This window comes from Entelurus aequoreus, linkage group LG01 (assembly GCF_033978785.1).
Source record: "Entelurus aequoreus isolate RoL-2023_Sb linkage group LG01, RoL_Eaeq_v1.1, whole genome shotgun sequence".
Lineage (NCBI taxonomy): Eukaryota > Metazoa > Chordata > Actinopteri > Syngnathiformes > Syngnathidae > Entelurus > Entelurus aequoreus.
Window position 1 is genome coordinate 40,544,517 of NC_084731.1, and position 12,347 is coordinate 40,556,863.

At 38.3% G+C, this 12,347-nt stretch overlaps 1 protein-coding gene across 4 annotated transcripts in view; it reads left to right on the forward strand.

The window, feature by feature from the left end:
* Nucleotides 1-12,347, forward strand: part of chd6 (chromodomain helicase DNA binding protein 6) — a 135,119-nt gene that overhangs the window by 66,118 nt on the left and 56,654 nt on the right. For all 4 annotated transcript variants that reach the window (XM_062050739.1, XM_062050719.1, XM_062050725.1 and 1 more), the window contains 7 exons: nt 3,174-3,762; nt 4,105-4,225; nt 4,510-4,663; nt 4,925-5,074; nt 7,513-7,578; nt 7,652-7,713; nt 8,102-8,219. In XM_062050739.1, the coding sequence (XP_061906723.1) occupies nt 3,174-3,762; nt 4,105-4,225; nt 4,510-4,663; nt 4,925-5,074; nt 7,513-7,578; nt 7,652-7,713; nt 8,102-8,219 (1,260 nt within the window). The remainder of the gene's footprint in view (nt 1-3,173; nt 3,763-4,104; nt 4,226-4,509; nt 4,664-4,924; nt 5,075-7,512; nt 7,579-7,651; nt 7,714-8,101; nt 8,220-12,347) is intronic.

Here is a 12,347-nt window from a genome sequence, read left to right on the forward strand (position 1 = left end):
TATATATATATATATATGTATATGTTGTGTGTGTGTATATATATATGTGTGTGTGTGTATATATATATGTGTGTGTATATATGTATATATGTGTGTGTGTATATACTGTATATGTATATATATGTAGATGTGTGTGTGTGTGTATATACTGTATATGTATATATATAGATGTAGATATGTGTATATATATATATATGTGTATATGTAGATATGTTTATATGTATATATATATGTATAAGTATATATGTGTATATGTACTGTATGTGTATATTAAGGTAAAGTTAAAGTACCAATGATTGTCGCAGACACACTAGGTGTGGTGAAATTTGTTCTCTGCATTTGACCCATCCCCTTGATCACCCCCTGGGAGGTGAGGGGAGCAGTGGGCAGCAGCGGTGCCGCGCCCGGGAATTATTTTTGGTGATTTAACCCCCAATTCCAACCCTTGATGCTGAGTGCCAAGCAGGGAGGTAATGGGTCCCATTTTTATAGTCTTTGGTATGACTCGGCCGGGGTTTGAACTCACAACCTATGTATGTATATATATATATATATATGCGTATGTATATATGTATGCGTATATGTATGCATATGTATATATATATATGTGTGTATATATGTATGTGTGTGTGTGTGTGTATATATTAGGGGTGTGGGAAAAAATCGATTCGAATTCGAATTGCGATTCTCACGTTGTGCGATTCAGAATCGATTCTGTTTTTTTTTCAAATCGATTTTCTAATTTATTATTATTTTTTTTTTAAATGAATCAATCGAACAAAACAATACACAGCAATACCATAACAATGCAATCCAATTCCAAAACCAAACCCGACCCAGCAACACTCAGAACTGCAATAAACAGAGCAATTGAGATGAGACACAAACACGACACAGAACAAACCAAAAGTAGTGAAACAAAAATGAATATTATCAACAACAGTATTAATATTAGTTAAAATTTCAACATAGCAGTGATTAAAAATCCCTCATTGACATTATCATTAGACATTTATAAAAAAAATAATATAAAAAAAAAGAACAATAGTGTCACAGTGGCTTATACTTGCATCGCATCTCATAAGCTTGACAACACACTGTGTCCAATATTTTCACAAAGATAAAATAAGTCATATTTTTGGTTCATTTAATAGTTAAAACAAATTTACATTATTGCAATCAGTTGATAAAACATTGTCCTTTACAATTATAAAACCTTTTTACAAAAATCTACTACTCTGCTTGCATGTCAGCAGACTGGGGTAGATCCTGCTGAAATCCTATGTATTGAATGAATAGAGAATCGTTTTGAATCGGGGAAAAAAATCGTTTTTGAATCGAGAATCGTGTTGAATTGAAAAAAAAAAATCGATTTTCAATCGAATCGTGACCCCAAGCATCGATATTGAATCGAATCGTGCGACACCCAAAGATTCACAGCCCTAGTATATATGTGTGTGTGTGTATAAAATGTGTGTGTGTGTATATATGTACAAAACCCAAAACCAGTGAAGTTGGCACGTTGTGTAATTGGTAAATAAAAAAATTTAATTGACTGCAAAGACAAGATATTTAATGTTTGAACTGAGAAACTTTATTTTTTTTTTGCAAATAATCATTAACTTAGAATTTAATAGCAGCAACACATTGCAAAAAAGTTGGCACAGGGCATTTTTACCACTGTGTTACATGGCCTTTCCTTTTAACAGCACTCAGTAAACGTTTGGTAACTGAGGAGACCAATTTTAGAATATTTTCAGGTGGAATTCTTTCCCATTCTTGCTTCATGTACAGCTTAAGTTGTTCAACAGTCCTGGGTCTCCGCAGTTGTATTTTAGGCTTCATATTGAGCCACACATTTTCAATGGGGAAACAGGTCCGGACTACAGGAAGGCCAGTCTAGTACCCACACTCTTTTACTATGAAGCCACGCTTTTGTAACACGTGGCTTGGCATTGTCTTACTGAAATAAGCAGGGGCGTCCATGATAACGTTGCTTGGATTGCATCATATGTTGCGGCAAAACCTGTATTGCTCACCTCTCAGCATTAGTGGTGCCTTCACAAACGTGTAAGTTACCCATGTCTTGGGCACTAATACAACCCCATACCATCACAGATGCTGGCTTTTTAACTTTGCGCCTATAACAATCCGGATGGTTCTTTTCCTCTTTGGTCCGGAAGACATGACGTCCACAGTTTATATGTGTATATATGTATATGTGTGTGTGTATATATAAAAGTGTGTGTGTGTGTGTGTGTGTGTGTGTGTGTGTATAGCCTGTTGTTAGCGTAAGATAAGGGAAAGTTAAAAAGGGTGTCAAACTTTGTGAGTTGTGTGGTCTTCTGTCCTTTTTTCAGGCTTCTGATTGGACTAAATGTGCATGACAGCAGGTGTGTATGTGTGTGGTTAGGGTTAGGGTTATACATTTTGATGTCTATTTTACTGTTTTAATTGGTTTTACCCTTTAAAATCGTTTTTAATCATATTTATTTTTTATATTGTCTCTGTATTGGTTTTCTTTTCATTTATTCTTTGTTTTTATTCAGTCATTGGTGTAGCATAATATTGTTTTTAATATTATTTTTAATATCGTTTTTTATATTGTTTTTAATATTGTTTTTAACATGGCTGTGCAGCACTTTGGAAACATTCTTGTTGTGTAAATGTGCTATATAAATAAAGTGGATTGGATTGGATTGGATTGTGTGACTTCTTCTGGAGGCTCCAATACATTATATTACTTTAATTTGTTTTCAAGTAAAAAAACTACACATTTTTTAAGTTTAGTGGCTTTTATTTTGACGTGGCGGGCTGCCATGATTAATTTTACATGTAGCTGAAATCCTGAAATTTGATTGATGGTGTTGGGTTCACTGAGTAGACATTCGAACAGCAGATGTGAGATGGATTCACAATCACCCTGTGACTTACTGTGATGTTCCAGTGCCCCTAACCTGCACTGCATAAGTGGTGTAAAAAAATAAAGGATAGATAGATGATAGAGAGACTGACAAAAAGATAGTTAGTTTCTTCTGTGAGGCAAACTATGCACAGATGGAGGTCAGGTTGTATTTTGTTATGCATGTGTAGGATAGGTCATGAGTGAGTGTAACCTAGGTTTGTGCTCTCTCTGCAATTGTTATTGACAATGACAAATTTTTCTTCCTCAGATGTTCAGTGGCCTTCTGAAACACTTGCCATCCTCGGCCTCCTCTGTAGCAGCCTCCTCCTCGGCCAGCGAGCAGAACAGCGGCACACAGACGACACATCCCACCATCCCCCGGGGACACCTGGTTGTGGGCACGAAGGACCAACTCCGCCTCCTCGCCCCTGTGAGCAGCACAACCATGTCCAATCACTGCGCTAAGTCCGCGGCGGGAGCTCCACGACTTCCCTCCTCACTGAGCGAGGAGGACGACGGAGGAGGCGGAGGCAGGGTGAGGAAGAAACGCAAGAAAAAGGACAAGCGGGGACAAGGACAGTGCGAGGAAAGGGTTATACCAAAGAAGCGAAAGCAGGAAAGGGAGGCCACGCTGGTTACACTGAGCAAGAGCAACATTCCCAAAGGGCGAAGGGAGTGCAGGACCAAGGGCAGGGGGCGCACTGCAGACGGTCCGACGGAGCTCAAGCATGTTGCCAGGCGGAAAGCTTTGTGTGGTCATGCCACCGCAGGCCCAGCCGTGGTGCCTGTCAAGGTGCCTGGAAAACGAGGAAGAAAACCCAAGATCAAAATCCTTCCTCCTCTTCCTGATAATCAAGGTGTGCGTGTGTGTGTGTGTGTGTGTGTGTGTGTATTGGTAGAACGCTTACACAACTGACCACATTCCTCTTATAGCAACCACTCTGACAATGTTAGTGTGCTGTCACTTCCTGCTGTGCACCCTTTAAACTTCACATGTTAATTACTTCTGAAGCAGGTGGTCTAAATATATTAGCTTAATAAGCTCATGTTGTAATATTATTGAAAATTGATCATAAAGTATTTGTTCAAATGTAAATTTCCTGAACCTAATAATACCAATAGCAAGCTGACTGTATTGCTATGTTATATGTTGCTTTCCTGTTTCTCGACCTTATGTTTATCACTTGTTTCTGACCCAGCATCCCCCCTAAAAATACAAGGCCCGCCCCACGCTAACCTAGGTCACGGAAATAACCACAGCCAGGCCAACATCAAGACCACAGTCCAGTCAGCCCCCAAACAGAGGGGCCGCAAACCAAGGTAAGATGCGATTCACAGAAAGTGGCAAAATATGCCGTTGTATTTCGGTGAGCATCTATATAAAGTGCTGGTACGGAAATGCAATTATTGTTATTATTAAAGTTATTATCAAGGTACGTAGTAACCCTCCAGAATTAAAAAGTCATGTACTAATTGACTGCCTTTGCTTGAGCTGTTAAGATCCATTTCACGGCTGATGAATTGGTGGAGGTCAGCGGTTAGAGTATAAGTGTATTTACTGCACGCCATCATGTCATTTAATCCTGACTCCTCCCCTCCTCCAGAGATCCTGGAGCCGTGCCGGTGGAGAGGAAGAAAAAGGCCAAGAGAAGAACACAGGCGGTAGTGATCCCAGAGGATGCAGAGAGTGACGACACCACCTCATTGTCAGCCGTCAACACGGGCGGCGAGGATAGCCAGGACCCCCTGGACAGCGCGGTGAGTCTGGTTTCTGGAGTCAAGTCTAACTTGTATGTTTTTATTGACTATATCACACTTGACAGTGAAAGAGGTAAGGGTAATATCACTGCTGGAGTTAAGAAAGTAAAACAGATATAACAACAAAAAAATAAAAACACTTTTGAGATGAACGAGAACCACACTCCAAAATCTTGGAGTGTGGAAGCTGAAAAGACTGCGCAGATTGTGTTCATTACTTCATTTTATCCTTCGTTTGAACTCAATCTGTCATTCTCTTAGAAACGGCGTTCCGGTCGTCAGGTCAAGCGTAGGAAGTACAATGAGGATTTGGATTTCAAAGTGGTGGACGACGACGGGGAGACGATCGCAGTTCTGGGAACTGGTCGTATCGCTGCACTCAATGCTACTGCGCTGGCGTGGCAAGCAGAGGTAAATGTTTTCATAAATCACGCTGCCTTGAAGATGTAAAGTTTTCCTGTAGGAAATAGGGATAATCTCTGTAGCCATGTTTGATTACCTCATGAATATAGTAGGGCGGTCAAAGTTATTGTGATATTGAGTTAACACAAAAAATGTGCACGCCATGTGTGACCGTTAGCCCACAACGTAAGTGCGGAAAAAAACACTGGCGCCGCAGTTACAAGCAGAAACATACAGAGCAAAGACGGACAAAGAACAGTGCACACTAAATGGCAAGGCTTACCTAAAAGCCCCGAAGCTTGGTCTCCTGACAAGACCAAACCTGTGCTCTGGCATCGTGAGCTAAGTTATCACCAGAGCAAGTCGTGTCCCAAATGCCAGCAGCTAGTAGACAGTAGCTGGTAGCCCACCGATGCAGAGAACCCCTCTACCTTCGACAGAGGCAGACCACACTGAAAATACCAGAACCAACAAACTTTCCACAGCTACTGCCAAATGGGTGTTAACAATATGGGTGTTGTTGCAATAGTAATTCTATTTCAACAACACATCATCAGCTAACTAACCTGTCCCACGACGGTTTAAACCCAGCTCACATTCCCTATTAGTGGGTAAAGCGTGGCGTTAAGTGGGTGTTAGCGTGGACACACAGGGGAGAGGAGAACATGCCGTGACGCTAAAGTAGCTTTAATGTGAAGTAGTTAAACAAGAAAATAATAAATGCTTTGTACATTTCAACTGAAGGCTAATAGGAACCGCTTCATAGCAGAGAGTGACAAGCTAAAAAGAGGACATTTGCAAGTAGATTAATAGTCAGGAAAGACAATAATATATGTACAGTACGGCAACACGTCTGATAGGCATTGATATGAATGAGTAGATAGACGACACACGTCTTTATGGTGACTGTGGGCAAAGTGTTTGACATTCTTTGGTTTTAGAAGGCACACAAATAAAATCAAGGATGCCTGTTCGCCAAGTAGGGACTTTTATTTATTTTAGCACCTAGCAGGCAGCTAAAGTTCTCACGTATCTAGTCTGCCATATACAGTATATACAGTCGCGATCAAAAGTTTGCATACACTTGTAAAGAACATAATGTCATGGCTGTCTTGATTTTCCAATAATTTCTACAACTCTTATTTTTTTGTGATAGAGTGATTGGAGCACATACTTGTTGGTCACAAAAACATTCATGAAGTTTGGTTCTTTTATGAATTTATTATGGGTCTACTGAAAATGTGACCAAATCTGCTGGGTCAAAAGTATACATACAGCAATGTTATTATTTGATTACATGTCCCTTTGTCTGGCAAGCTTCTGCTTGAATTTTTGACCACTCCTCTTGACAAAATTGGTGCAGTTCAGCTAAATTGGTTGCTTTTCTGACATAGACTTGTTTTTCAGCATTGTCTACACGTTTAAGTCAGGACTTTGGGAAGGCCATTCTAAAACCTTAATTTTAGTCTGCTTTAGCCATTCCTTTACCACTGTTGACGTGTGTTTGGGGTCATTGTCCAGTTGGAACACCCAACTTCGCCCAAGACCCAACCTCCGGGCTGATGATTTTAGGTTGTCCTGAAGAATTTGGAGGTGAACCTCCTATTTCATTGTCCCATTTAAAGCACCAGTTCCATGTGTGGTGGTAGTATTCTGCTCTGAGCCTGTTTTACTGCCAATGGAACTGGTAAATGTAACTGGGACAATGAAAAAGGAGGATTACCTCCAAATTCTTCAGGGCAACCTAAAATCATCAGCCCGGAGGTTGGGTCTTGGGCACAGTTGGGTGTTCCAACAGGACAATGACCCCAAACACACATCAAAAGAGATAAAGGAATGGCTAAATCAAGCTAAAATTAAGGTTTTAGAATGGCCTTCCCAAAGTCCTGACTTAAACGTGTGGATAATGCTGAAGAAACAAGTCCATGTCAGAAAACCAACACATTTAACTGAACTGCACCAATTTTGTCAAGCGAAGTGGTCAAAAATTTTACCAGGATCTTGTGGATGGCTACCAAAAGCGCCTTATTGCAGTGAAACTTGCCAAGGGACATGTAACCAAATATTAACATTGCTGTATGTATACTTTTGACCCAGAAGATTTGGTCACATTTTCAGTAGACCCATAATAAATTCATAAAAGAACCAAACTTCATGAATGTTTTTTGTGACCAACAAGTATGTGCTCCAATCACTGTATCACAAAAAAATAAGAGTTGTAAAAATGATTGGAAACTCAAGACAGCTATGACATTATGTTCTTAACAAGTGTATGTAAACTTTTTATCGCAACAGTATATACTCATGTATGTGTATATATATGTATATGTATGTATGTATGTATGTATGTATGTATGTATGTATGTATGTATGTATGTATGTACATGTATGTTTTATGTTTGTTATAAGCAGAGAAATTAATTTTCACTGGTCTGTCCTCTTAACAGGAGCCGCCTGAGGACGAAGCCAACATTATTGAGAAAATCCTTTCCGTGCGAGCTGTCAAGAAGGAGGTAAAATGTTAGATGTGCATGCTCGCTCCATCTTTGGTTTTTGTTCTTCACGCGTAACCATGTGTCCCAGCAGACGTCGCCATCCGAGGACCAAGCAGAGGAGATGGAAGAGTTTTATGTAAAGTACAGAAACTTGTGAGTCAACACTCCTGCTTTTATGTTCCTTGTGAAGCCTTTGTGCTGTCAGATTTAATTCAAAGCCAAATGTGTTTATTGTTGCGTCTTGCTCTCAAAAGAAGATTTAAGGAGGGTGAGGCCCTGATGAGATGTGATCACTTTGTCAGAGCTGGTAAATGAGGAGCTTTTGCAGCATTTATCTCCCTCTGATGTACTGTAGTTTTCCCTTGTGTTTTACTTGTTAGAACTTTTAACCTTCCCGGGAATCTCCCAGGATCCCATGTAGTTAAGCAGCCATTAGCAATTATTGTAAACGTATTTGCTGGGGTAAATGATGAATCAGACCAACTTTTACATGTCTAGACTCTTTTCTCTGCTCATCCTCTATGTTCTCCCCCTGTTGTAGCTCATACATGCACTGCAAATGGGCCACGCTAGGGGAGCTGGAAAAAGATCCAAGAATCCATCAGAAGATAAAACGCTTCAGGACCAAACGAGCACAGATGAAACACCTGTTTACTGAGGTCAGACACCCGTTTGAAGAGCACAAGTTGACTTGTGACATTTGCAGAATGTGGGACAATTGAAAAGTAATAATATAGCGTGACATCTTGAGAGTCAAGGTTTGGATGAGAAGTAGGGCTGGGCGATATGGCAACAAAAAAGATCACGATTCATTTATTCATATCATCCGATCTCTATTAATATGTTTTTTTAATTTATTATTAAAGGCGCATTGTACCGTGCAGGATTATACTGAGTACTGTTGCATGAGGTAATATATGCTAACAGCTGACAACTGTCATTTTGTTCATATAATTATGCTTACTAGAGATGTAACGGTAAAGGTAACCCACACCACGGTCTGTACCTGTTTTTTCGGTACATTGAATCACTTCTTGTTTCCGAGGGAGGTTGTAAACTAGAACAACTCCGCTTCCAACTCTACAGTTTTGACAAAAAAACTGTAATTCCTGATTACTGAATGTGATCACAGCTACAGGGCAGCTTGCTAACATATTATGTTTCAACTCTGCCTAGCGGGAGGTACAGATTCCCAAAAGTAAGCGAACCGAAGGTGCTGAAAAGCCATGGGCTAACTAGCTAAATGCTAGCTTAAAGCCGTTGCTTAGCAACCCAAAGCTAAACAAGAAAACCGAAAACATTTGATATATTTTAAACGCTTCTGACCACACAAGTGACCAATAAGAAAGGCTGACACAGCTCTGGCCGGTGCAAAGTACCTAAAAAAAACACCATACAGCCGCCGCTTGCCACAGAAGCAAACATCACCAACAGCGTCACTTTGCTGAGCACGACAAGAAGTCATCAACAAAGCAATACACCGTTACCAGAGTTGGAACCGGACTTAAAAGCGTTAGTAGGAACTCCACAAAGCGATGTCAACAATATCCAGGAACATATTATCAAAGGTCTCCAAAATCTCCAAGAACAATAGAGTCTCGTAATGATATGACGAAATTCAAATAGTGAAGACTACACAGCGTTAAAAAGAGAGGTGGGGAAGCTGAAAGAGGAGAATGCAACATTGCGCCAACAGTCGAATGCCAATCAGCAATAACCATTGGGAAAACGGCAGTATGGTGGAGAACATTAAAACGGAGATAGCAGCAGCGCGCCATCAGTTGCATGCCATGCAACCAGACAACACTGAATTGAAGAACTCCAGGGAGGAGATGGCTGCATCAATGCCAGTCAACAAAATATCACCAAGGCGGGTAGCTGTGTACGTGATGAAGAACTTAAACTGCAACACAGTATGACAGCTTTCAAGAATGACCTGAGATCAAAGTTGGGACAATGTATACTAGGGCTGTGAATCTTTGGGTGTCCCACGATTCGACTAAATATCGATTCTTGGGGTCACGATTCGATTCAAAATCAAATTTTTTTTTCAATTCAACACGATTCTCGATTTAAAAACGATTTTTCCCCGATTCAAAACGATTCTCTATTCATTCAATACATAGGATTTCAGCAGGATCTACCCCAGTCTGCTGACATGCAAGCAGAGTAGTAGATTTTTGTAAAAAGGTTTTATAATTGTAAAGGACAATGTTTTATCAACTGATTGCAATAATGTAAATTTGTTTCAACTATTAAATGAACCAAAAATATGACTTATTTTATCTTTGTGAAAATATTGGACACAGTGTGTTGTCAAGCTTATGAGATGTGATGCAAGTGTAAGCCACTGTGACACTATTGTTCTTTTTTTTATATAAATGTCTAATGATAATGTCAATGAGGGATTTTTAATAACTGCTATGTTGAAATTGTAACTAATATTGATACTGTTGTTGATAATATTCATTTTTGTTTCACTACTTTTGGTTTGTTCTGTGTCGTGTTTGTGTCTCCTCTCAATTGCTCTGTTTATTGCAGTTCTGAGTGTTGCTGGGTCGGGTTTGGTTTTGGAATGGGATTGCATTGTTATGGTATTGCTGTGTATTGATTTGTTGGATTGATTAATTAAAAAATAAATTAAAAAAAAAAAAAATTTAAATTAAAAAATTAAAAAATCGATTTTAAAAAAATGAGAATCGATTCTGAATCGCACAACGTGAGAATCGCGATTCGAATTCAAATCGATTTTTGCCCACACCCCTAAATTATACAGTGAAAAGGATGTAGATAATATGGAAATGTTTTTTAATACTTTCACAATGCTTTGTGACAAACACTGTCCATTTAAACAACTTGGTAAGAAGCAAAAGAAAAACAATCAGCCATGGATGACAAAAGGACTGAAAAGTGTTTGCAACAAGAAAAATACATTAAATAGAACATTTATAACACAAAGCTCTACAGAGGCAGAAAACAAGTACAAAACAAACAAACAAAAGAACAAGCTAAGTAGCATACTACGAACTCGTAAGAAATAATATTACAGTCAATTATTAGACTGGAACAAAAACAATGAGAGCAACATCCTAAATAGCATTATTAAAAATAGTGCTAAAACGGATTACCCTAAATAATTCTCAGACGAAAATGTAAAAAATGACAATATGAACGAAGTAGTTGAAAACTTCAATAAGTACTTTGTGAACATTGGACCAAATCTGGAGGAAAATATTCCAGATCCCAAGACAGTTGAGGACTTAAATGACACCATAGACAAAAATCCCCACTCGCAGTTCCTCGAAGGTGTGACAAAAGAGGAAATGATCAATATTGTGAAAATTGTAAATCCAAGACCTCAACTGATTGTAACAGAATTGATATGGAAACAATAAAAAAGGTTATTGAAGAGATTTCAGAACCTTTAACATATATCAGCAACCTATCATTTCAAACAAACAAATTCCCAGACAAAATGAAAATAGCAAAAGTCGTACCAATTTATAAAACTGGAGACAAATACCAGTTTACAAACTAACCTGTTTCTGTACTTCCACAATTTTCTAAAATTATTGGAAACTGTTTAACAACAGATTGGACAAATTTATAAATAAAAATGAAATACTCATAGACAACCAATATGTATACATAGCCAACATCTCAACATCAATGGCATTAATCGAAATAACGGAAAAGATTAACAAAGCAATAGATAGTAAACAGTGCGCAGCGGCAGTGTTTATGGATTTAACAAAAGCATTTGACACAATCATTCATAATATCTTAATAAAAAAATTAGAATGGTATGGCATCAGAGGGTTGGTCTTGAACTGGCTTAAGAAGCTACTTAACCAACAGAAAGCAATACGTGAAGATAGGAGAACAGAGGTGGGCTCCAGCACCCCATGCGACCCCGGAAAGGACAAGCAGTAGAAAATGGATGGATGGATGTCTACAGAGCTGAAAATATCTTGTGACTTATACCTCAAGGATCAATGCTGGGACCAAAATTGTTCAATCTTTCTATAAAAGACATTTGTAAAGTTACAAAGGACTTAAAGTTAGTATTATTTGCAGATGACATGACTGCGTTTTGTTCAGGAGTGAACACGCAGAAGATTATACAAATAACAGAAGTAATGAACACATTTTTTTTTTTTTCAGTTTTAGTGAATCTCACTAAAACTAAAATAATGTTATTCGGTAACGGTAGAAGAGAAAGTCAAACACAAATACAAATAGACCGAGTAGATATTGAAAGAAAACACATTTTTGGGTCTAATAATAGATGATAAAATGAACTTGAAACCTCATGTAAAAATATACAACATAAAGTAGCAAGAAACACAAAATAACTTCTGGACCAAAAATCACTCCATATTCTCTACTGCTTGCTCGTGTTACCATATCTGAGTTATTGTGCAGAAATATGGGGAAACAACTACAAATGTGCGCTTCATTCACTAACAGTGTTACAAAAAAGATAAATTACAGGTAGAATAATACATAATGTTGGAAATAGAGAACATACAAACCCTTTATTTATTAAATAAAAAATATTGAAATTCAATTACCTTGGGCATTTGCAAACAGCTAAAATTAAGTACAAAGCAAACTATAACCTGCTTCACAAGAATGTACAACAATTCTTAGCAACAAAAGAGGAGAAATATAACCTTAGAGGAAAATCTAATTTAAAACATTTGTATGCACGTACAACACTTAAGATGTTTAGCATATCAAAATGTAGAATTAAATTATAGAATGGATTAAACAAAGAAATCAAA